Source organism: Cebus imitator, unplaced genomic scaffold (genome assembly GCF_001604975.1).
Source record: "Cebus imitator isolate Cc_AM_T3 unplaced genomic scaffold, Cebus_imitator-1.0 Scaffold178, whole genome shotgun sequence".
Taxonomy (NCBI): Eukaryota; Metazoa; Chordata; class Mammalia; order Primates; family Cebidae; genus Cebus; species Cebus imitator.
This window is the reverse complement of record NW_016107493.1, coordinates 4,175,243-4,202,542: the sequence shown is the minus strand read 5'-3', so window position 1 is coordinate 4,202,542 and position 27,300 is coordinate 4,175,243. Positions and strand designations below refer to the sequence as shown.

At 37.6% G+C, this 27,300-nt stretch overlaps 1 protein-coding gene across 1 annotated transcript in view; it reads left to right on the top strand.

Moving 5' to 3' along the window:
- C2CD6 (C2 calcium dependent domain containing 6) overlaps positions 1–27,300 on the top strand; it is a 173,435-nt gene that overhangs the window by 718 nt on the left and 145,417 nt on the right. Inside the window, exons 2-5 of the mRNA XM_017545166.2 lie at positions 5,711–5,755; positions 6,708–6,776; positions 8,966–9,045; positions 14,483–14,626. Coding sequence (XP_017400655.2) covers positions 5,711–5,755; positions 6,708–6,776; positions 8,966–9,045; positions 14,483–14,626 — 338 coding nt within the window. The remainder of the gene's footprint in view (positions 1–5,710; positions 5,756–6,707; positions 6,777–8,965; positions 9,046–14,482; positions 14,627–27,300) is intronic.

Here is a 27,300-nt window from a genome sequence, read left to right as displayed (position 1 = left end):
CTCAGCCTCCCCAAGTGTTGGGATTACAGGCCTGAGCCACCACGCCCAGATATTTAAATTTGCAAATAAAAGCTGTATATATTTATTATGTACAGAATGTTTTGAAGTATGTATACATTATAGAATGGCTAATAGAGTTAAACATGTTTTACTATGTTTCTGAAATGTCTTAAGACATGACTGAAGCTGCAAACTCTGTCTCTTAGTCAGCAATACAAATTTCAGTTAAGTTCTTTTTTCCTTAGCTGGGCTGTCTACAGCCTTCCTTGTGTGTGTGTCTTTGAGGGGTTAGCCGAAGATTTGGGCAGAGTTTATATACAGATTTTATGGTTGCTTCTCTCTTGTTTTCTCTTTTCTAGAAGTCTTTCTCACTTTCCAGCAGCTCATTTTGTGGTTGCCTTGAATTCAGAGTAAAGAACTTATTGATTAGTGAATAAGTATAAACCATCCAAAGTATTTTCAGGAATATTTTTTGTTGCATACAGCAAGGAAGTTTTCAAAGACTAATGGAGTTGTGTCAACAGCCAGACTGCAGGGACTCCTACTGGCCAACTTCAGAATAACTTGAACATAGATTATTACAACATTCTGAATAAAGGAAGATTCGTGAGTCCTTGGTGATCTTCAAAAAAGAAAAGAATAGCATAGGAAGAAAAAGGAAATTTTTAAAACAAAAGAATACCACTTTATGAATGTAGAAGTAATGAAAGAATTACAAATTATTGTTTTTGCAACTCTTTATAATGAATAATGATTAATTCAGTCAATATTTAGCAATGGCCCTAAAAAACTATTAGGTAAAATGTTATTGGAAAGCAAGATATTTGCATGGTGCCACAGTAGCAGCTTATAGATCATTGCACAGGGGAAATATTCTTTTATATTAGAGAGATGTGGAGTTGCCACTTTAACCAAGAGCTTGAATTTAGCATAACAAATTGTGGATAACTTAACATCATGTACTTCCTGTAGCGATACAATGTGAAGGACACATTATTATCTATGACTTATTGTCATAAAAAATGTGTAAGCTGACTGGGTGCAGGCTTAGGCCCGTAATCCCAGCACTTTGGGAGACTGAAGTGGGAGAACTGCTTGAGGCCAGGAGCTGGAGACCAGTCTAGCAACATAGCAAGACTCTGTCACTACACACACACAGAATTAGCTGGGTGTGGTAGCATGTGCCTGTAGTCCAAGTTACTTGGGAGGCTGAGGCAGGAGGATCAATTGAGCCCAGGAGTTCAAGACTGTAGTGAGCTATGATCATGCTCCTACACTCCAGCCGGGTGGCAGAGAAAGATCCTGTCTCAAAAAAAAAAAAAGTTTAACCCTAATCTAATCAAGCTGAGTGTAGAACTAACTTCAAGTTTACAGGAATTTAGTGAGTAGGGAAAAAGTTAAACAATATTTTAAGATAAGTACAGAAGTGGGACATACCAGTGTAGATTGTTTAAACAGCTGTGGTCATTAAATACCAAAACCCACCAAAGATGGAGGAAACTGTTCCAGATTTAAAGAGATACAACAAGTTTGACTGAATACAGATTTGAAAAAGTTATAAAAGATTCTTGGGAGCCAGGCATGGTTCCTCACACCTGTAATTCCAGCACTTTGGGAGGCTGAGGGAGGTGGATTGCTTGAGCCCAGGAGTTTGAGACCAGCCTGGGCAACACGGTGAAACCACTTCTCTTAAAACAAAAAACAAAAACAAAAAAACCCAAATAATAAAAAACACCCACAAAAAATTAGCCGGGCATGGTGACACCTGCTTGTAGTCCCAGCTACTTGGGGCACTGAGGCAGGAAAATCAGCTCAGCCCAGTGAGGCTGAGGCTCCACTGAGCCATGATTGTACCACTGCACTCCAGCCTGGGCAACACAGTGAGATCCTGTCCCAAAAAATAAAACACAAACATAAATAGAAGACATTCTTGGGACAATTAGGAAAATTTAATATTTACTGAGTATAAGGAAAAAATCTAGAATTGTTTTCTTGAGTGTGATACTGATATTGTGGATCTATATGTATTTATAAATATTCTTATTCTTACAGTATCCAAGGTAAAGTTTAAACATTGAGAGTAAAGAGTCATGATGATTGCAACTTCTAAGTAGATCAGCAAACATATATCTATACACACACAGGTATTTCAAAAAATGGCCTACTGTTAAACAATGTTAACAGTTGTTAAACAAATATTTGAATTTGTTTAATCTTCTAGGAAGGGTACTAATTGGAGTCTTTTGAGTGGTCTGTGTGTTTGAAAATTTTCATAATAAGAACTTGGGGAAAATCAGATAATTTCTAAGACACAGAAAGAGATGAAGGAGGAGATAAACATATTGAATAACGAATAAGTGTAAGCAACCAGAAATTCTTAGATATTTTGGGAGAGGATCTTTAGAAATGACTAAAGTTCCTTTGACTGTATGGCAATTTAGGCATCAAAAAATGTGACATTACTTATTAGTTACTTTTTGTTGAAGAAAACTTTAGAAATATAGGTGCTTGGACTAGAAGCATATATGCAAACTTGTCAATAGTTTTTTTTATAAGATCATTAATAATATCGTAATATTTTAAAATACAAAGGTATAGTTTTTAAATTAAAACATCACCCATCATTCCACACTTATAACGTTTCAGTGTTCAGAGTTTCTTTCCAATTCTTTCTTATAAACAAAGACAGAAAAATAGAAAATATAAAAAGACCCACATGCATATTCTGGAACTGAAAAGTAAAATATCCGAAATTAAACATTTACTGAATGGGCTCAACAGCAGAATGGAGGTGCTAGAGGAAAGACCATTGTTTTCTTATTACTTTCTTTAAAATTTGTGTGACTAAAGTAAAAATTATAACCTTATCTGTGTGGTTTATAATGTTTGGAGAGGTCATGCGTATGACAGCCATAGCATACAGCATAGGGATGGGGTCTAAAGCACTTTTATAATGCAAAGCTTTTGCATTTTCTTTGTTGCAGCATAATAAAAATAGAGTTGAAGACTTTATGTTGCTGCTTGATGCCATCTTCTGTCTCCTCCCTGTCCCCCAGGAAAAAATAATGATTATCTGAAACTTTGTATTTATTATTCCCTTATTATTTCATAGCTTTACTACTTATGTATGATTATAAAAATATTATCATTTTATATTTCTAAATATGGTATATTTCTAAGATTAATACACTTAGTGTTAATTTTTTGCTGCTGTATACTATTCCATATGGGAGTATTCCTCTGTTTGCCCATAAATTAATTTTTAGCTGATTATTTACTTATATTTAATTGACAAGTACTGTATATATTTATGGGGTACAGTGTGATGTTTTGATCTATGTATACACTAAAAAAAATTCAAATAAGCCAATTAATATTTTCATCACCTCACCAACTTATCTTTTTTTATACTAAGGATGATAAAAATCTTTTATTCAGCAATTTTGAAATATACAATACATTATTATTAATGTAGTCACCAGGCAGTGCAGTAGATTACTAGAATCTGCTTCTCCAGTCTAATTGAGACTTTGGACACATCTTCTCTTTCTCCATTCCTACCTCTACTCTCCAGCCTCTGGTAACCACTTTTCTACTGTTTCTATGAAACTAACTTTTTTAGATTCCACTGATAAGTAGAATCATACAGTGTTTGTCTTTCTGTGCCTGGCTAATGTAGCATAAAATTGTCCAGTTTCATCCATGTCACGAATGACAAAATTTCCTTTTATTTTAAACTGCATAGTATTCCATTGCATGTATGTATATACACCCCATATTCATCTGTTCATTTGGTGGTGAACACTAGGTTGCTTCCATATCTTGGCTATTGTGAATCATGCTGAAATGAGTGCAGATCTTTCTTTGACATACCAATTTCAATCTCTTTAAATGTATACTCAGAAGTGGGATTGCTGGATCATATAGTAATGATATTTTTAAATTTTTGAAGAATATCTGTAGTATTTTCCATGATGTCTGTACAGGTTGAATATTACTTATCTGAAAAAGCTTGGGACCAGAGGCATTTTGGACTTCTAATTTTTTTTTTGATTTTGGAATATTCAAATATACATGAGATAGCTTGGGGATGGGACCCAAGTCTAAACATGAAGTTCATTTATGTTTCATATACATCTTATACACATAGACTGGTGGTAAATTTATACAATATTTTAAATAATGTTGCGCATGAAAGAAAGTCTTCACTGTGTATTGGTTGTGACTTGTCACATAGGCCAGGTATGGAATTTTTTACTTCTGGTGTCATTTTGGCACTCAAAAAGTTTCTGAAAATTTGTGGACTGACTCATAACAGCAGGGATGACTGTAGATATTAAGCAAGGGTACCAAAGGTTAACCTGGTTTAGAAGATCCAGCCATCCTGAGAGATGAGAGAGGTACTCAGTCCTGTCGGTAGTCAGCTTATCATATAAAATTATGTTTAAGTAACCCCTCTCTCATGAGGGTGCAAGGTTGGAGGTAACCAGGTCCATGCATGTTTGTGTCTTTCCACAATGTCAGGTTTTTACTGATGCTACTTCAATCACGAAAGCCATAAGCTACATGGAGTTCCCAAGAAGCCAACTCTCCTTAGTACCTCCCGTTCACTCGGCAGTTAGAGTTGTGGGCACACAGGCTCAAGCCATTCCGCAAGTCAGTCAATATTGCAAACATGCATAATAGTACACTTAATATGTAAATGTTATAGGTTAAACATTCCACAACGAAGTAACATTTAACATCAAGAGGAAAAAGAAATAGGAGAAAAGGTTAGCGAACTGGTCTTTGGGGAGCAAAGAAGACAAAAGGAGTCCTGGGCTGGGCTGGGCAGTCTATCAGTCTTGCACAGAGGAGTCTGAGGTTGCAGAACCTTCGGTGACAGATGCCAGGTTCTTCTCACGAGTGATTGTAAAGGGGAACTGTAACTTAGCAGGAACATTTTTGTCTACAACATAATGTAAATATATTTATTTCTGTTACTTAAACTTGGAATTTTTATTTTCTTCTTTTGAGCATTCCTTATATTTGTATTTTGGCTATTAGGTTCATATGTGGATTTGAAAAGTTATTACTTGATTTTTAAAAAAAGGATAATATGTTTAGATCAGCAGTCCCCAACCTTTTTGGCACCAGGGACTTGTTTCGTGGAAGACAGTTTTTCCATGGACCTGGGTGGGGAGGGGGGTCAGGATGGTTCAAGAGCATTACATTTATTGTGCACTTTATTTCTAATATTATTACATTGTAATATATAACAAAATAATTATACAAGTCACCATAATGTGGAATCAGTGGGAGCCCTGAGCTTGGTTTCCTGCAACTAGGTAGTCCCATTTGGGGGTGATGGGGTGCAGTGACAGTTGATCAGGCATTAGATTCTCATAAGGAGCACAGCCTAGATCCCTCAAGTGAACAGGTCACAATAGGGTTCATGCTTCTATGAGAATCTAAAGCCCCCACTGATCTGGCAGGAGGCGGAGCTCAGGTGTAATATGAGTGATGGGAAGTGGCTGTAAATACAGATGAAGATTTGCTCACTTGCCCACCACTCATTTCCTGCTGTGCAGCCTAGTTCCTAACAGGACGTGGAGGCCATGGATCTGTACCAGCCCATGGCCTAGGGGCTGGAGACCCTTGGTTTAGATAATATACAGGGAAATATGTGAGTAATTCTATATTTTAAAACTTTATTATTTCTTTTTTCTAGAAAGGGTGCTTCATTGAAGACGTTCAAATGTTGCATAGAAACACGGTAAGGACTTTACTGAAACTTCCTAAGTTTTATGTGCATGTAATATTTTCTTAACATTTCATGTAACTTTCCTCTGATATTATTTGTAACCTACATGTTTTTATTTTTTTAGTTACTGTACCAGTCACTGTTTGAAACAGTAGAAATGTATTAAATAGAAAGTCAATATTTACTAACAAGAATCTCCTCCTCTTCTTCTTCCTCATTCTCCTTTCCTTATTTTATTTATTTCTTTTTTGCTAAATGGTGATGAAGAAAATTAGCAATCATTGGGTGAGAGAGTAGAATGCCTCTGGCTGCTGCTTTAGCTGCACAGCCTCAGGATCCTCACTTACTAAATTGAGGAAGTATTATTTTTCTCTCTGGGGAGTTTCTAAAGAGTTTTTTATAGTTCTTACTTTAATTTCTTTTTAAGTGCTTAAAATTAGTAGTTGGATTAATTGATCTTTCTATTCAGAGAGACTTTTGCTGCCATTGGCCAAAACAGGGGCCAGGAACTTGACGTTATTACCTCTTGTGCCCTCCTTTATTTCACATATACGCAATCTGCGGTTCAGAGAAGTGAAATCATTTGTCGAAATCAAAATTTTATCTGAAACTGGGACTGGAGGTGAGAAGAGTATGAGTAAATAATTAAAAATATACATACATGTGTATGAATCTACATATATATGTGAGCATCTCAGTGTAATCCTATTAGCAATTAGAAGTTTATATTTTCCATATTTTAATTGTATAATGCTATTTAACTTTAACATAAAAGGCTTTAACATTTCAGGAGCTCAGTAGGTTCTTCTGTAGGAGTTTCTTGGGTAAATGCTTTTTTAAAAGTCAAGAGATTCATACTTTGGCTTTTCTAACCTGCAGATTTATAAAGTAAAAATATCACATTTTGTCACTTCTCTATTAAAATATCATCCTGATCAAACAATAAAATTTACCACATGTTTAGTTTGTCTGCAGGCTGGAGGTGGAATTTATGTTCTCCTATGGAAACTTTGGTTATGGATTTTCACATCAGGTTAGTTCCCCTCTTTTAAAAGATTATTCTGTTGTAACTCTTCAGTCAAATCATCCTATTTCAGTTTGATCAATTCTTTAAAAGAAATGTTTTTAAAACATGCTTCTTTACCTCCCATCCTTGAGGTATGTGGACTTTTCATCAGCCTAAAGAAAGTTGAGACTTTACTATGATTTGTTTATGCATTTTAAAGCAATGATATTTTATTCAAAATGTCTTATTATAAAACTGGATTTTAGACTGGGCATGGTGTCTCAGGCCCATAATCTCAGCACTTTGGGAGGCCAAGGTGGGTGGGTCACCTGAGGTCAGGAGTTTGAGACCATCCTGGCCAAATGGTGAAACCCTACCTCTACCAAAAATACAAAAATTAGCCAGGCATGGTAGCAGGTTCCTGTAATTCCAGCTACTCGGGAGGCTGAGGCAGGAGAATCACTTGAACCTGGGAGGCGGGAGTTGCAGTGAACCAAGATCGCACTACAGCACTCCAGCCTGGGTGATAGAGTGAGACTCTGTCTCAAAAAAATAAAATAAAACTTGCTTTTATTTGTGTGTATACATACATATTGATGTAATTTAAAATACAGGTATTCAAGAAATCAGTGTGGATTTCTGCATCTAAATATAGTTATTAAAAATTGAGTTATTGCCTGACCTGGTATCTCATACCTGTAATCCTAGATACTCTGGAGGCTGAAGCGGGAAGGTCACTTGAGTCAGCCTGGAAATGTAGTGAGATCTTTTCTCTGAAAAAACAAATGGAGTCACTGATGTTATTCAGATAATACTCATATGCTCCTTTCCTCCACAGTTTTTCAACATCTGGTGTTATTTTAACTCTCCTGATTCATCAAGAGAGTAATAAACCCAAAGAAGATATCTTCCTAGTTTTGACTTGCTCCTTTAAATTCACTACAGTGTGTCCACATTGCCACAGATACTTTTATGTACTAACCTATGTCCTTTTCTTTAATTATATCCTTAAGCCAGATTCCTAGAAAGGAAATTCTTGTCCAAAACAATGACCTTTTCAATGAATTATTCTAGAAAAGTACCAATATATACTCTCATCAAATATGGAAAGAATTCTTAATATTCCCGGGTGTCATCAGTTTTGTGGTATTCAAAAATGCAGTCCTATTAGTACTGCTGTTGTACTAATAGGGGAATTAGTACGACATTGTTGTATAGGGGAAATGACCTTTATTTACATGTCCTTTATCACTTTCAGTTTTTCCTTTTTTATTTCTTTAAGTTTTTGGTGTTTTTAAATTAGGAATTGAGAGTGAAGACATCAGTCTTATTAAACAAGTCTACCACTCTGTTAACTGAGAAATCTCTGTAATATGCTTTAAAATTTTGCCTATATTATATTATAATGATGTTTAATACATTTTGAATCAGAAGTAATACACAGATGAAGGCTGCAAGGAATAAGCTTTTTTTTTTTCCATTCTCTGCTTTGATTTTTTACTTTTTCTTCTGCTATTTAAAAAAATTCTTATCATAATTAGGCCTTATAGGGACCCTTAGTTGTTTACTCCTTTTTGTGACAGTTATAGCATGTGAACACCAACTTCAGAGGTAGGTTTTGTGTCTGAACAGAAATATCATATATAATAATAGCCCATTTTTAAGGAGAGGTATCCTTCTCAGATAAAATTGGGCAAGTATTATTTTATGTCGGTGGAATCTACTAAAAACAAGGAACAAAGGAATTGTATGGAAAAGAATGGGATATATAAGAAAAGTTCAAAATAAAAACTTGACTTTATGAGCTTTTCAGCGATAATGGTCCCATACTTACCTACTGTGATACTGTAAACAGAGCACTACCTTGGGGACAGATAAAGCTACCTTCAAGTCCTGACTCTTGCCTATTGTGTAGCCTTGAGCAAATTACTGATCTTCAGTCTCCTCGGTAGAATATGCATAGTTACTTATGGTATAGGTTTAGGTTAAATAGGATTAAAGGTATAATAAAATGCTTGGCAAATATTTAGTACCCAATAAATGTTAGTTTGTTTTTTTTCCTCTCTTAATTCCTTTTTCCTTACATGTCTCATTTAAGGTCTGTTTCATAGTCCTGGGGTATTCATAGCATTATGGTACTAATATGGTATGGCATTACAGTCAATGAGTTTTAATTGTAACTAAACAGTGTTAACATACACTTACATTTTTTTCAGTTAAAACCTCTTCAGAAAATTATTGAACCATCCATGTTTATGAATATTGCACCACCTCCAGAAAGAACAGACCCCGTGACGTAAGTATTTTAAGTCTCATTAATATGGTCAGGTAGTGTGGCATTTAAAACAATTTTAATCCATTTAGTGGAGCATTTTGGTTATTTTAAGGAGTCCCCAGGACATGGCCAGGTTGGGCTAGACTCCGAGGTAAAGAGAGTCATGAATTATTTTGCTTAATAAGAGGGAGAAATTTTAAATTTCTGGGCATGGCCCTGGATAGGTGTTGAGGACGTGTGGAGATAAAAGAAGAGGCCAAGTTCATGCCTGAAGGAGAAAATGGAGGAATAGCTTAATAAGGAAAGCAGGCCAAGGAGATACGCCTTTTGGGAAAAGGTGAGAGACTTAATATTGGAGTGTCTAATAGTTATCAGTTCTGTGCTCTGCAGTATAGTAATGTTACCCTTACCACCACACCACTTCAATTATTGCTACAAAATCATCCATAAAAAGTCTATGGTAAAAAATAAAGTCATTAGCAAACCAAAAGTAACTTAAAATATAGTATGCTAATCAATCTTGAAATTTCACCAATAAAAATAGATTATAGAAAAATGAGCACCTAAGAAAAAGATTTAATCTATAGTGTTATCCAAGAAGAAGAAATGGGAAAAAGCTGAAATGGGATTGAGGGAATTAGGTATTGAATGGGAAATTGTGTTCTGAAGTGCTTATTTTCCTATTGTTTCACCAACACTGGATATTATCATTAAAATACTTTATTACATATTGACAATTTGTTGAAATAGTAAAGCTAATTTTTTTCTTATGTTTATTTTTCTTCTTCATACATTGATTAAATAAGCATTTATTGAATGTCTGCTATATCCCCAAGTCATGGCAAATACAAAGACCTGTGAGGTCTTCTCCTTGCCCTTGAGTAGCTCATGGTTTAATGTAAAGTAACATAAAAAATTATTACTGTGATGATGCAAATGGGATAAAAGCCCTTCAAGAGCCAAACATAAACAACTGTGGAACAGCCAAGAAGCTTCTAGTTCTTGTCAGGGAAGTTGGGGAGGAAAGAGTTATCAAGTAAGGCTCCACAAGAGAAAGTGCTTGGAGTGAGACTTGTAAAAGTGGTAGTAGAGCATCTCGCTGATTTTGGAGGAGTGAAGGGACACATTCTCTTGAGAGGCCACATAAGTAAAAGCAGGAAGCTATAAGAGGTTCTATCGTGTTGGGGAACTGTCTTTAGTTGAGAGTGGCCAAGAGATTAGGAACAAGGAGGAGAGCAATGGGGTATGAGCTAGAGGAGTAGGCAGGGGCAAGATATAGTGATTGAGAGTTCAGACCCTAGAGCCAGACTGCATGGGCTCTCCTCCTACTTGACTCTGGGCAAGTTGCTCAGGCTCTTTATGCTTCATTTGTTGGATGGGATAAAAATTAAAACTACTCAATTGAACTACTATGATGATTAAATAAGTTACATGTAAAGTACTTAGAACATGGTAGTAAATAGTAAAATGCCTAATTAGTTGTTACCTACTTACAAAATTAATACATATTTCTCATTACCACCATCATCATTGTAGGTTTATGCTTCTCAAATGTGAGCAAATTTTACTCTTTTGGATACTCAGGAATATACTCCATGTATAGTCCAAAAGAACTGTTTGAGTTTTTTAATTTATACAGGCAGAATTCTGGAGAATATATGTAGAAATGGATTTTAAGGGCATGGGATAATGGTGGAAGGAAAATAAAGTTGCATCAGGCTGAGTTTATTGATATGGATTCACTAAACCGATTATTTTTATTTATTTATTTTTTTGGAGACAGGGTCTTGTTCTGTTGCCCAGGCTGGAGCACAGTGGCACGATCACGGCTCACTGCAGCCTCAACCTCTCGAGGCTCAATCGCTCCTCCCTCTCAGCCTCCCAAGTAGCTGGAAATACAGGAATGTGTTATCACATTTGGCTAATTTTTGTATTTTTATAGAGACAGGGTTTTGCCATGTTGCCCAGGCTGGTCTCGAACACCTGTGCTCAAGCAATCCACCCCCTTCAGCCTCTGACAGTGCTGGGATTGCAGGTGTGAGCTACTGCACCTGGCCTAAGCAGATATTTCCACATTTAATGTTGTAGGTTGGGGAGTTAGAAAGGGCTCTCGTAGCTTGTTTAGTTGAATGACAGAAAAAGGAATCAAAAGACGGCCCACAGTGAATTAGCTAGAGGAAGGGTTTTAAAGGCTCAGAGAAATTAAGTTAGAATGGACTTGCCATGTAAGATCGACTCACCCACCCTGGGAGGGTCCAGAAGACACAAAATTTTTACCCTGACTATGAGAAATGAATTCATGAAGGGTACTCTGGGATCCTTGAAGAGCACTGTGATTGCTCTTCCCTGTGGGCCAGACTTCACAGTGGCAACTACAGTCACTGAATTGGGAAACTTAAATGCAATGGGAGTAATTGGATCCCAGGGTGGCAGGAACCAAGTGAAGACACTCAACTGCCAAAGGCAAGGTGGGCGTGGTTACCACAATGGATAGTAGAATCAAAGCAGCAATCAGAATAATCTTTCTAGTGCAGACCTATGGTGTTGGCTATCTGATCATGTGTTCCTAGACATGAATGGATAAGAAACCTACTAAATTCTAACCTCATCTGTATGAAGTTAAGCAGAAAAGTTTTAGGTCGAGGGAGCAAAAGTCTAACCGGAATCATAAAAACAGAGTCATGGGTTCTCAATCAATTCTCAGACTTGAGCTACTTTACAGACCCAGAACGCCTTTAATGAAAGGGAGGTTGGGTCACCTTAAGAAAGGTCCCTAGTATACTTCCAAAACTTTATACAGCTAGTATTTCTCCCAGCCTTCCCCAAAGGGACCTATGACCTTTTACCATGGTAACTGTGCACTGGGGAGAAGGGAACAATCAGGGCTTTTGGGAACTACTAGACACTGTCTCTGAACTAACACGAGTTCCAGAAGACTCTGAAAGTAATGGTAGTTCGTCCGTCAGGGTAGGGACTTATGGAGCTCAAGTGATCAATAGACTTTTGGTTAAGGTCCATCTCACAGTTGGCTCTGTGGGTCCCTGAACATATCCAGTGGTTATTTCCCTGGTTCTAGAATGCATAACTGGAATAGATATACTAAGTAGCTGGCAGAATCCCCAAATTGATTTCCTGATGTGTGGAATGAAGGCCATTATGTTGGGAAAGGCCAAGAAGAAGCTACTAGAATTCCCTCCATCTATGAAAGTAGTAAATGAAAAGCAATACTGAATGGAGGAATTACAGAGATTAGTGCCACCATCAAGGACCTGAAAAACGCAGGAGTGGTGATTCCCACCACATCTCCATTTAAATCCTATATTGGCCTGTGAAGAAGACAGATGGATATTAGAGAATCACAGTGGATTCTTGTGAGCTTAGCCAAGTGACAACTTCAATTGCAGCTGCTATACCAGATGTGGTTTCATTGTTTGAGCAAATTAACATATCCCCTGGTACCTGGTATGCAGCTACAGATCTGGCAAATGCTTATTTCTCCATACCTATTAATAAAGATCATCAGAAGCAGTTTGCTTTCAGCTGGCAAGGCGAGCAATACCCCTTCACTGTCCTAACTTAGGGGTGTATCAGCTCTCTAGCCCTACATTACAATTTAGTTCCCAGGGATCTTGACTGCCTTTTTCTTCTATGAGATGGCAGACTGGTTTGTTTTATTGATGACATGCTGATTGGACCTAGTGAGCAAGAAGTAGCAACTACTCTAGACTTATTGGTAAGACATATTTGTGTCAGAGAGTGGGAAATAAATGTGACAAAAATTCAAGGGCCTTCTACCTCAGTGAAATTTCTGGGGGTCCAGTGGTATGCGTGGTGATATCCTGTATACAGTGAAGGATGAATTGTTGCATCTGGTTTCTCTTGAAACAAAAAAGAGATACAACATCTGGAGAAATAACCACAGATAGGCCTTTTTGGATTTTGGAGATAATCTGTTCCTCCTTTGGGTATGTTATTCTGGCCCATTTACTGGATGACTCAAAAAGCTGCTAGTTTTGAGTGGGGCCCAGAACAAGAGAAGGTTCTGCAACAGGTCTAGGCTGCCATGCAAGCTTCTTTGCCATTTGTATCATGTTATGCAACAGATCTAGTAACTTGTTAGTGGCGGCCATAAAGTACCCAGCTGTTGGTCAAAAATCATTCTGAGAGCAGAGTGTTTTTGATGAGATTGAACTTTAAACTGGCGGACTGAGTAAAATAGATTGCTCTCCCTAGTGTGGGCAGGCCTCATTCAATAAGTTGAAAGAAACAAAAAATTAACTCACTTTGGGGTAAGAGAGAATTCCTGCTGCCTATCTTTGAACTGGGACATTAACTTTTCCCTGTCTTTGTACTCAAACTGAAACATCAGCTCTTCTGGATCTCCAGCCTACCAGCCTTTGGACTGGAACTGCACTATTGGCTCTCCTGATTCTAAGGCCTTTGAACTCAGTCAAAAATTATACCTTTGCCTCCCCTGGGTCTCCAGCTTGCTGATTAACACTGCAGATCTTAGGACTTATCAGCCTCCATAATCATATGAGCCAATTGCTTATCATAAATATTTTTCTGTATGTATACATCCTATTGGTTCTATTTTTATGGACAGCCCTGACTAATATAATGGAACAGACGAACAAATTAATTTGTGAAATATTTAGAATGTTTAGTTACATTTCCTGTAATTAGGAAGTGATTGATTGGAGATAGATGACAGAAGGGGAAAGGAGGAAGAAAGATGTTCACATTTAGGGACCACTGGGTATATATTTGGTGCTGTTATTTCCTGAACCAGGGGACACTTAGAAAAGGGCATAGCTGAAGAAGGGGAAAATGGCGAGTTCTATTTTGACATGTTAAGTTTAGGGTGATTACCACTATGCACAGGATAGAACAGTGTTTAAGTATCTGAACTTTATTTCAAGAGCCTGTGTTTAAATGTTAGCTTTGCCACTTACCAGCTGTAAGACCTTGGGAGGAGTTGTTTAATCTCTTGAATCTAGCTTTCTTATATATATAATAGGATCTAATAATTCTTATCTGATGGGCTTGCTGTGAAAAGCGAATGAAATAATATATATAGCTATATGAACATTGCACCTAGCACACAATACATTCCAAAAAATTAATAGATTTTAAAAATAAAATATTTAAGAGATAGAGATTTGGGTCTAAAGATTGAGAGAGAGATCTGGGCTTTGTACTTCTCATTAGAACTTCAGGCCCTTCTGTCCTTTCCATCCCTGCTGCCTATGATCTGAGTTTAGTAGTAAGGATAATCAAGAGAGCACTTATCTCTGGATTTCTGGCTCTTGACTTTTTTCCTAGCTCTAGCCTTCGATGGCCCAAAGTGGACAGGTGAGCTGAAAATGTAAGAGAGAAGGGTTCAAAAGTGATAGCTGCCACTGATTTTGGAAGTGGACTTTTGTATAGTTTCAATATTTCACTTATTATTTTACAGACATGTTATTAAGCCACAGGCAATAGAATATCCAGCATTCTTATCCCCAGATCTGAATGTTACTATTGGGACTCCAGCTGGGCAACCCTCCGACCAGCCATCTGTAGTGCGACTTGAAAAACTTCAACAACCACCCCGGGAAAGGTAAAAACAAAAAAAGAAAAGAAAAAAAAGTTCAAAAGAGCTCAAAATATTCATCTTATGTGTTATTTGTATAATATATTAATTTATTCTTTTGAGACATAGGGTTGCTATAGGCCCAGAAACTTTCATTATGGTGGTGGTGTTTCATGAGATTATTTCTGATTTTTACTTGTCAAATTTAGGTATCTTGTTTGAAAAAGTCAGCCAAAAAAAGAGGTGAAAGCTCTATTTTTTGAAGCAGTGCCTCACTCTGTCACCCAGATTGGGCCAGATTGGAGTGCAGTGGCATGATTATGCTCACAGCAGCCCCAAACTTCTGGGCTCAAACAATCATCCTGCCTCAGCCTCCCAAGGAGCAGGGACTACAGACACATCACACGCCACCACACCTGGCTTGTTTTTTTTTTCTTTTTTGAGATGAGGTCTTGCTGTGTTGACCAGGCTACTCTCTAACTCCTGGCCTCAAGTGATCCTCCAGTCTCAGCCTCCCAAAGTGCTGGGATTACATTGTGCTTAGCAGAGGTGAAAACTCATTTATGAGAAATAAAGCACAATACTTACTGTCTCCTCATTCCCCAATGCATTTCATAGGGCTCATGCTTTTTTTTTTTTTATTTTATTTCTCATCCTTTTTTCTTTTGCTATGCTTCAGTCTAGTTATTTTCTTTTGACTTATATTCTAGTTTATAGGTTCTTTCTTGTTTTTATTCTGCCATTAAATCAGCTGAATTCTTAATTTTAGTTATTTTATTTCTCACTATGGATTTTCCCTTCTTTTTATAGTTTCTATTTACTTGTCAAAATCCACAGCCATGTCTTTTAATTCTTTGGACATATTTATTATTGTCTTGGTCAGCTTAAGCTACTGTAAGAAATACCATGGATTGGATGGTTTAAACAACAGATCTTTATTTATTAGTTCTGGAGGCTCGATGTCCAAGATCAAGATGTCAGCTGATTTGATTCCTGCTCAGGGCCCTCTTTTTGGTTTGCAAATGGCCTTCTGTTTACCATATCCTCACATCGTGGAGGGAGATCATCTCTTTCATGTCTCATCATAAGAATACCAATCCCATTCCTGAGGGCTCTACCCTCAAGACCTAATTACCTCCCAAAGTCCCTACCTCCAAATATCATCATGTAGAGGATTAGGATTTCAACATATGAATTTTGGGGTATGTATACTTACAGTTTTTAGCCATCAATGCTATTTTAAATTCCAAATTTATTATCTGGATCTTCTGTGAGTCTATTTAAATTATTGGTTTTTTTCTTTCCTTAGTTTTCAGTCAGTTCTTATATTCTCACATGCCTAGTTGTTTTGATTGAGTGCTAGACATTGTATTTGAAAATTTATAGAACTAATTTGTGGATCTTAATTTTAATTACATATTTCTACAGGGAAGGTATATATTTGTATCTGGCAGCCAGCTAGGCTAGGAGCACTAACAATGCCAGACCACTTTAATTCAATTAAGATTGAAATTGAAATGACTTGAAGCCAAGCTTTAGTTCCTGTGAGGGAGGCTAGTCTCTTTGTGGTTTATTCTTAGTCCCAACGTCAGGATGGGGACTAGTGTGAGGCACATGAGGCAACTAGGTCATAACATTTGAAGAGACAGTCATTCTCTTAAAGCCTTTTAGGGTCCAAAAAAAAGCCAACTGGTGTTTCCCAGGACTTCTCAACCCTGACAAGCCCTGGACTCTGGTTTTTGTTCTCCCAGCCTTATATTTGTATCTCAAAGCTCTCCTCAGTTTTATAACTTCTTGGCCTTCTCAAGGCATAAATGCCTTAAAGGAAAAATGGCACTAAATGATGGGCTCCACGTCTCTGGACTTCCTTTCTTTCTGGAATCTTGGGTATGTAAATCCTTACTGCCTTTATAACTCACTGATTCTTCTCAACACAATTTAGACAATGCTTTGTCTAGCTTTTATAGTTGTGCAGTGAGATGATTGGTCTGAAATAACCTAGTTCAGAATCACAGTGATCATTTTAAAGATCACAGTATCTTTTCGGAAAGATCTTAGAGTATAATGGTGGAGACATAAAAAAGCAAAACAAATAAATTATAAATTAAGAAACAAACTATGAAGGCATCAAAAAGATGGTAGAAAATAAAGGAGGTGACTGATTTTTATAAGACTTATTAGAGAGGATAGTTGAGGTAACATTAAAGGAGTTAGCATACCAAAGATCCAGGGGTAGAGACATACTGTATGAATATGTGCGAAAGCTCTAAGATAAGAAAAGGTTATGCCTAGAAGAAGATGGCAGCCATTGTAAGTGGAGCAAAAAGCAAGGGAGAAAGTGGCTTGAGATAACATAGGTGGAGACCAGATTATTTAGAGCCTTATAGACCATAATTTGAATTTTATTCTAAGAAAAATAGGAAGCCATTGTAGGTTTTTTTATATTATCGTTTTTTCCTTTTCTTTCCTTTTTTTTTTTTTGAGACAGAGTCTCATCCTGTCACCCAGGCTGGAGTGTAGTGGCATGATCTTGGCTCACTGCAACCTCCACCTCCCGAGTTCAAGAGATTCTCCTGCCTCAGCCTCTCGAGTAGCTAGGACTACAGGCATGCACCACCATGCCTGGCTAATTTTTTTGTTTTTTTAGTAGAGATGGAATTTCACTATGTTGGTAGGCTGGTCTCGAACTTCTGACCTCAAATGATCTGCCCACCTCGACTTCCCAAAGTGCTGGGATTATAGGCGTGAGCCACTGCACCCAGCCTATATAATCTTTTAAATATAATATTTGATACAAAAATGATAATCCATAATTCTAATGTAAATTATATGTAGAATAATATAATGCTACCAACCAGTACTTAACCTAACCTAGAACCTAAAACATTATGGATGATTTGTATCTGCTTATGAGTTTCTCCCCATCTCATCCTGCCTATTTCCCAGAAGTTAACTACTTCTATGAGTTTTGATTTTGTTTTTTTCCTTTTGAAAATTAATTTTGTAAAAAAAATCTTATATCTAGGATGCTTAAATAATACATTATTTGATTTTGCTTACATCACCCATTATTATGTTTCTAAGACTCATCTATGCTGTTTCATGGTATTGAATTTGGTGAATATGCTGCAATTTCACTTGGTTACTAAGGTCATTAGGTGTATTCTCTTTTTATTGCCGCATAACAAATTATTACAAGCTTAGTTGTTTAAAACAACATCTATTTTCTCACAGTCGTTCAGATGTCTGGATAGAGTGTAATTGAATTCTCTGCTTAAGATTTCACAAGACTGAAAGAAAGATGTTGGCTAGCGCATTCTCATTTAAAGGGATCTCTTTCAAGTTTGTTCAGGTTGTTTGAAGAATTCAGTTTCTTGTGATTATAGGAGCTTCTCTTCTTCTGGAACTCCCATCATGTGATAATTTGTTTGTTTAACAATGTCCCACAAGTCCTGTAGCCTTTCTTCATTCTGTTCTTTTTCATTTGCCTGTATTATTTCAATAGACCTGCCTTCAAGTTCAGAAATTATTTCTTCTGTGTGGTCTCGTCTCAATTGACATTTCTTTCAGAGTCTTGCTCTGTTGCCCAGGCTGGAGAGTAGTGGCACTGTCTCGGCTCACTGCAACCTCCACCTCCTGGGTTCAAGCTATTCTTGTGCCTCAGCCTCCATGAAGCTAGAATTACAGACATGAGCCACAATGCTCGGCTGATTTTTGTATTTTAGTAAGTACTAAAATACAAAAACTAGGGGTTTTGCCTTATTGGCCAGGCTGGTCTGGAACTCCTGATCTCAAGTGATCCACCCACCTCGGCCTCCCAAAGTGCCAAGATTATAGGTGTGAGCCACTGTACCCGGCCCACAATTGTACATTTTATTTCAGTCATTGAATTCTTCAGCTCTAGGATATCGGTTTGGTCCTTTTTATATCTATTTATTTGTTGAATTTCTCATTTAAATCATGAATTGTTTTTATGATTTGTCTATCTGTATTCTATTATATCTCACTGAGTTTCCTTAAGATTATTATTTTGAATTTTTTTCTGACATTTTATATATTTCCTTATAATCAGGGTCTCTTACTGGAGAATTATTGTTTTTATTGAAGAAGTTTCCTTGTTCTTTCCTGATTCATGTGTCCCTACATTGATTTCTATGTATCTGGTAGAAAAGTTACCTCTTTCAATCTTTTGGAGTAGATTTTTCCCAGGGAAATATTTGTATGAATGGATCTTTGGATGTCAGATAGGTGAGGCACCTGGTGGCCTAGTTCTAGGTGGATCCAGCAGTTTAGTCTTCATATAGTTTCTTCGGCTAAATCTATATTAGTGGCATTTGCAAGTTTCTCAGTAGCCTAGACTGAGAGAGTTTGTAGAGATGGTGGTGTGACTTTGTCAGGGATGGTCTCACCGGGCTGTTTCTTAAATGGGTGGCATGCAGTAGCTTGTCTGGCCTGGGGATATTCCTGCTCAGAGCAACTTGTGGGACTGTTTCTCAGGCCTGGGCTGTGGACACACAGCTGTTAAGCTGGCCTGGGGTCCTGTCTGCCAGGGGCAGCCTGTAGGGCTGTTTCTTGGGCCTGAGATGTGGGTGCACAGCTGCTTTGTTAGCCTGGTGATGTGTCTGCTGGGGGCTGCCCACAGGGCCATTTCACAGGTCTGGGGTGCTGGTGCAAGACTGCTCAGGGGTGTGGCCACTGGAGGTAACCCAGGGAGCTGTTTCTCAGGTCCTGGACATGGGCTCTTGGCTGCTTGCCCAGGCTGGGGACATGCCTGCCAGGGGCAGCCTGCAAGATGGTTTCTCTGGCCCTTATTGGGGGCATAGGGCCATTGGGCAGGCCAGGGGTGCTACAGGGCTGTTTTTCAGGTCCTGAGCATTGATGCGTAGCCACCCTGTTGGCCCAGGGATATACCAGCTGCTCTGAGGCTCAAGAGCCTTTTCAGCTTGGGGGGCATGCAGTGATTTGACCAACTCAAGGACAGGTTCATCCTGGGTGAGAGTGGCAGTTTCATTTCCTCCAGCTGGAAGTGTGCTGGCTGGGGTTGGTTTCCCTGCTCTGCAGGACCATACTCACAGCCAGCAGTAAACTCAGGTTCTGTGCAACTGGGGTGTAGTGTTCAGCCACCTATGTGAGTTTGGTGGTATAATGAAGATGGAGCTCCAGTGCTGGAGAGGTGCAGTGGCTACTGTCCCCCAGAGGAGGGGGCACTCCAAGATGGCACTGTGCTGTAGCAGCTTGGTTCACAGAGGTGGATGAGGGGGCAATTGGGAGCATACTTTGTGCTCCTAATACAGGGCAATGCAGCTATGTGAATTCCCAGCAGCCCTAAACACTACACTCAAGGCCTATGCCGACTATGGGGTTCTCCTGTAGAAAGAATTGTTGATATTTGTGGTAGCAGTGGGTGTTGGCCGTGATATTCTGCTAACCTTTTTCCCACTGTAGGAAGTCCCACCTGTGTCCAGGCTGATCTGATCCAGACAGAGGAGACAGGGCAGCAGAGGCTGTTTACCTTCACACTGCCCTCCTGGACTGCCAATCACCACAGGTGCATCTCCATTCCCCTGCTGCACGTCAGTGCTCTCCATTTGACATTCTAGTCAAATCTTAGTTCTTTATTAGTGCATTGGTCCTTTTGTGTGTGAGTGATAAGTGCCAGGTGACTCTAGTCAGCTATCTTGCTCACTGAAAAACCTATATGAATAGTGAGAGAGAATACTAAGACAGTTATACATGAAAAAAATCCAGGGAAAATGCTACCGGCTGTTAAACATTTAGCAAATTAATTAGGAGGAGGTTGTTTTCATTGATATTTATTAAAGTGTAAAAGTGAGGTTGTCCTAGGCATGCAAAGAAAATAATTCAAATGCAGTAGACAGTTGTTAGGGAGGTGGTGATCAGTGTAATTAAAGGGCTCAGGTACTGGTTATGATGTGTTAGCAATTTTGATATTTAAATCACTGGAGTAGAAGCCTGTAAGAAAAGGTGAACATGTAAATGTGAGGTTTACAGTAATAAGCAAAAAAGTGGTAAAGAGTATAGCTCTAATTAGGCCTCCTATTTTTTGAGTACTCTGGTCATCATTAAGGTTATGAATGATGGGTCTGGAGCATATAAACAGCGTAGCTTTGAAGAATGCATATGTACAGATATGAAGAAATGCTAGATGCAGTTGATTAATATCAATAGTGACCTAATTGGCTTGAGGTGGAAAATGTGACGTTTTAGATGTCATTTTGTGTTAGGACACAAATTGCTGTGAATAAAGTGTTCACAGCACCTAGGCATATTGTCAGTTTTTGAATTGTTCTGTTGTTTTCTATGAGTAGGTGAAAAGCAGATTAATAGGAAAATCCTGCTACAGCTACTGTGCTGGAATGGAGTAGATCTGAGACAGGCGTTGGGCCTTCTATTGCTGATGGTAATCATGGATGAAGGCCAAAGTGGACAGATTTGCCAGTTGCTTCCAGAAGAAGCCCAAGTAATGGAAAGATATAGGGTTGAAGTGGAGCATGAAAATTTGACGAAACTCCCATGTATCTTAGTATAGTAAAAATTGTGCTATTGATAATAGAAATCTGATGTTTCCAATGTGATTATGTCAAATAGCATTCACTCAGGGAGGGCTGCTATACTTGCATTCACTCAGCTGTATCATCATTTGATAAGTAAAAATGATACAATTTCCACCCATTCTCATCCAACAAAGAGTTGCCAGTTGCCAAAGTTTGTTGGCAGTAACTAAAATTTGTATAGCGATGGGAAAAAAAAGGAAGTTTTTTTTCGAGATGGAGTCTGCTAGCTCTGTCACCCAGGCTGGAGTGCAGTGGCACGATCTTGGCTCACTGCAACCTCTGCCTCCCAGGTTCAAGCGATTCTCCTGCCTCAGCCTCCCGAGTAGCTGGGCCTACGGTTGTGTGCCACCATGCCCAGCTAATTTTGTGTGTTTTTAGTAGAGACAGGTTTCACCACGTTAGCCAGGATGGTCTTGATCTCCTGACCTTGTGATCCACCTGCCTCGGTCTCCCAAAGTGCTGGTATTACAGGCGTGAGCCACCATGCCTGGCCTAAGTAAATATTTTAAAAATCAGTATTTGAATCTAAATGTATGTATCATATTGAAAATGCTGATTGATCATGTAACAGAAAGTGCCACTGATACAAATATTATTGAGAAATAATGTAACTTGAAGCTGAGTGTTAGTTTTAAGGTTTGAATAGTTACTTGGATTATTTCTTGGCCTGAGTAAATGTATATTAGAGCTGGAATGAGACTAGTTTTAAGAGTATATGATGTCGAAGTTTTTACATAGTAAGGATATGAAATATCTTTGTAAGTCTTGGTAATAGTTATGATAATTGGTAAAATTAAGATAAGTGAAATGGTGATAAAGGAAGAGAATAAATTTATTACTTTTTTGTTTGCTTTTATTTATTTATTTTTATTTTTTTGAGACAGAGTCTCACTCTGTCACTCAGGCTGGAGTGCAGTGGTATGATCTTGGCTCACTACAGCCTCTGCCTCCCAGGTTCAAGCAACTTTCCTTCCTCAGCCTTCCAAGTGGCTGGGATTACAGGTGTGTACCACTACACTCTGCTAATTTTTGTATTTTTAGTAGAGATGGGGTTTCAACATGTTGGCCAGGTTGCTCTCGAACTCCTGTCCTCAGGTGGTCTGCCTGCCTCAGGCTCCCAAAGTGCTGGGATTACAGATGTGAGTCGCACGCTTATTACTTTTATGGAGTTGCATCATTTTTTTGGTTCCTAAAACCAATGGATTACTTGTATCCTTTAAAAGTTGATTAAGCTATATTTTTACATTAATATATTAGGGCATTGTTAGCAGTTCTTGCATACTTTCTCAGTAAATAAGGAGTTTTAAGCTTCTATTATTTGATTTATAATCAAAATTTTTATGTATATTAACAGTATGTGCGTCCTAGAATAATTTTGCTATTAAGTGATAGGAGTAGCATTCACATTTTCTCATGTGAATAATGGCTCATTTATTAATGTGATATGTAAATTTTCCCTGTTGTGTTGTAATTAATATGCAGAGGGACTATTGGGCTGTAATTAATATATTAATTCCTATTAATAATAATGGTAAAATTAAATCATAAAAATGATTCTATAACTACAAATAGCTCTCTGATTAGGCTGATGGTTGGTGGTAGGGCTACAACGTTTAGGCTAGCTAATACTCATCATTTGTTATTAAAGGGAGCAATGTCTCTAGTCCTTGAGTTAAGAGAACATTTCAGCTTTACATTTATTCATAATGTGAGTTTCTGAAGAAGAATGGTATGGATGATGTGAGGCCATGGGCAATTATTAGAGTCACAGCTCCTATAAAAATTTATGGAGTTTGGATGAAAATGGCTATAAATACTAGTGCTATATGATTTAGGGATGAATATGTAATAAGTGATTTTTTTTTTTAGATAGAATCTTACTATGTCTCCCAGGCTGGAGTGAAGTGGCATGATTTTGTCTCACTGCAACCTCTGCCTGCTGGGTTCAAGCGATTCTTATACCTCAGCCTCCTGAGTAGCAGGATTACAGGCGTGCGCTACCATGCTGGCTAATTTTTCTATTTTTAGTAAAGACGGAGTTTGCCATGTTGGCCAGGCTGGTCTCGAACTCCTGGCCTCAAGTGATCCACCCACCTTGGCTTCCCAAAGTGCTGAGATTACAGGCGTGACCCACCATGCCTGACTGAGATAAGTGATTTTAAGTCTACTTGATGTAAACAAATAGAGCTTGCTATAATTATTTCTCACAGGGATACTATATAAAATGGATAAGCTATATATTCTGTTACTGGGTTTGGAATTATAGTAATTTGTATTATATTATAGCCAGCTAATTTACAGCTGCAAGAACTGTGGATTCAGCAATTGGAGCTTTTGCATGTAGTTTGGTAGTCAGAGATAAAGGGATATTTTTACCATAAGTGCTATCATGCATGCTAATCATAAAAGACTATTATGTCAAGAGCTCAGTAGTGTTTGAACACAGTAACAGGTTATTAAAAATTGTAATAAGCCTGTGGAGTTTTGGATATAAATTAATGCAAGGAGTTGAGGTAAAAAAACAATTAGTGTATAGAACAGGAAAGAGAGCCCTGAATTTAATCATTCTATGTGGTTTCCTTATCAGATAATAATAATTACAGTTGGAATCAGTGTTGCCTCAAAGAGAATGTAAAATAGAGTTAGTTCTTTGGCAGTAGATGTTATGATTAAGAGTAAATGTAGAAAAGTTAACATTGAAATATATAGCTTTTTTGTATAGATGATTCTTTGGAGAGATGCTGTTGACTTGCTATAATTATTCGGGGAAGTAATCAATTTGTTAGTATTTTAATAAAATCAGGGCTGTTAGTGAGTTGGAGAAAAAAAGACTAATAAAAAGTTTAGGCTATGTTTACTAAATTAGCCTTAGGGGAATAAACTGATGAAACTAATTAGTAGACAGTGCATAGTTGTGTGAATTCAAAGTTTAGAATTTTTAGAATATCATATCACTGGCATAAGCATAATTGTGGGTATAATAATTGCTAGCATTGAAGGAAATTTGAGTTTTATATGTAAGCTGAGCCATATGCATTAGATACCATTTTTAGTAATGCCAGTCCTATGGCAGCCTCACAGGCTACAAATACTAGTAAAATGATAGGTATTATCATGGATAAGTTAAAGAATATATTTAAAATTACAGGGATTCCTAGAATAAATAGTGATAGTATTTTACATTTTAAACATAATAATGGAGATATTAGATGTGATCCCATTATATTAGTAGTCCTATTAGGGATATGATGTAAACTAGAATAATACTGATAAAAATTGAAGGCATATTGGTAATTATAAAATATCATAATTTAATGAGTCAGAATTATTTGTTGTAATTTAAACTAATTACCATACTCAAGTCAGCTCATTCTTGTCCATCTTGGATTCATTCATAAGCTTAGGCCTAAGTCTAGAATGTAGTTTAAAATTAGAGCTATAGTAAGAATAACTTTTGGGTTACTTGTTTGAAATGCTCATGTTGCAGTAATAGGAGGGACATTTCTAGGTTGAATAATAGAAATGTAATAGTTCATATGAAAAATTTTATGGAAATGGCAGGCAGTGCCTATTAGATCAAATCCGCACTTGTATGGGCTTGATTTTTCTATATAGATGTTTAGTTGTGGGAAGCAGAATGTGATGATTACAAGTACTAGTGCTAGTGATGTATTCGTTGCTAAAGCTAATGTAAGGTTATTTTCCAGTTTAGACTAAAGCTAATTGATTGGAAGTCAGTTGTACAGTTAATACTAAAAGAATAGGATCTTCATCAATAGACAGAAATGTACAGCAATAGTCATTACATCTGTAAAATGTCATTATCAGGTAACTTCAAAACCAAAATGCTGGTTAAATGTTAAGTTGACATAAGAAGCAGAGGATAAAAAAGCTCATTATCACTGGTTGTTAGAGAAATGCAAATCAAAACCACATTGAGATACCATCTCATGCCACTTAGAGTGGTGATCATTAAAAAATCAGGAGACAGATACTGGAGATGATATGGAGAAATAGGAATGCTTTTACACTGTTGGTGGGAGTGTAAATTAGTTCAGCCATTGTGGAAGACAGTGTGGCAATTCCTCAAGGATCTAGAACTAGAAATACCATTTGACCCAGCAATCCCATTACTGGATATATACCTAAAGGATTATAAAACATTCTATTGTAAAGATACATGCACACATATGTTTGTTGCAGCACTGTTCACAATAGCAAAGACTTGGAACCAACCCAAATGCCCATCAGTGATAGACTGGATAAAAAAAATGTGGCACATATACACCATGAAATACTATGCAGTCATAAAAAAGGATGAGTTCATGTCCTTTGGAGGGACATGGATGAAGCTAGAAACCATCATTCTCAGCAAACTGACACAGGAACAGGAAACCAAACACCACATGTTCTCACTCATAAGTGGGTATTGAACAATGAGAACACATGGACATGGGGAGGGGAAACATCACACACTGGGGCTGGTATGGGGGTGGGGGGCTAGGGGAGGGATAGCATTAGGAGAAATACCTAGTGTAGATGACAGGGTGATCAATGCAGCAAATGGCCATGGCACGTGTATACCTATGTAACAAACCTGCACGTTCTGCACATGTACCCAATAAAAAAAAGAAGCAGAGGATAAGGAAGTTGGGGCTCTGATAATTGCATGTAGTCATTGGAAGCCTGTTACTATGAAGAATGATGAGCCATTTACACCATTGCAAATGGTAAAGGATATTTTGAAGTGTTCTAAGGTTTGTAATAATATAAAAGAAATGCCTAATGAAATTGTGATGAAAAGAGCTTGAAGTATATTTTTATGGATTTCTTCTATTAAGCTATGGTGCACTCAGGTGATTGATACTCTTGAGGCTAACAGGACTGATGTATTGAGTAAACTTCTAGGAGATTAAGTGGGTGAATACCTGTTGGTGGTCAGCAACCTCCCAGTTCTGGGATTGGGGCTAGACTTGAGTGGTAGAAGGCTCAGAAGAAAGCTTGTAATATGATAAATTATTCTGTACTGTAGGCATTTTTGAATGATTAATATGTGATTGTCTTGCAATGAGCTTTCTCAGCTACAACATCATCACTGGTAGGCTATTAATATATTAGTTAGTAGACCTAAAGATAATAAAATAATCAAGTTAAAGTGAAGTTATATTACTAAGGTGTCACGAATAGAGTTAATAATGTTCCTGTGGGTGGTCAGGAGGTAGGATTAACTATATGGTCAGTGTAGGACTGCTGGGTCATAAGTAAAGACTAACTAGGAGTATGGAGTCATAAGCTTGAATTGGGGTTACAGCATGTTCAAGAAGAGTGAGTAAAATTACATTTATTAAGATGATAAATGTAATTGAGGCTGTTGCAAAGATAATGTTAACAGAGTTAAATCTTGAACAATGGAAAGTTAGGGTTTCCACCCCCTACTCATGCATTTGAAAATTCATACGTAACTTTTGACCCCCTTAAAACTTAACTACTAATAGCCTACTGTTGACTGGAAGCCCAACAATAACATAAACAGTCAGCAAATATTTTATGTTTTACAAAAAGTGCAAAGTTTTTGCACCTGCTTGTGTGGTTTTAGCAATGGCTTCATGAATTTTTATGCTGGATTCATTTATCTTGAAATGATGGGCAACCTCAATCTATGGTACATGTCAAGCAACTCAACTTATTCTTGTAATGTCATAATTTTTTTCTGTTTCTTAGGAGCACTTCTAGCATCACTAGTGGCATTTCATACAGGTCCCATGGTGTTATTAAAGGTTTACACTACTAAGCTCAGTGAAAAATATACAAGGGCTTGTCACAGTGGCTCACACCTGTAATCCCAGCACTTTGGGAGGGGAGGATTCCCTGAGCTCAGGAGTTTGAGACCAGCTTGGGCAATATGGTGATACCTTATGTCACAAAAAAATACAAAAATTGGTTGGATGTGGCATGCTCATGTAGTTACTCAAGGCTGAGATGGGAGAATTAGTTGGGCCTGGCAGGTGGAGCTGAGATCGCACTGAGCTGAGAGCGCATCACTGTGCTCCATCCTGGGCAGCAGAACCAGACTGTATCTCAAAAAAGACAAAATTAAATAAATAAATAAATAAATAAATGGAATCA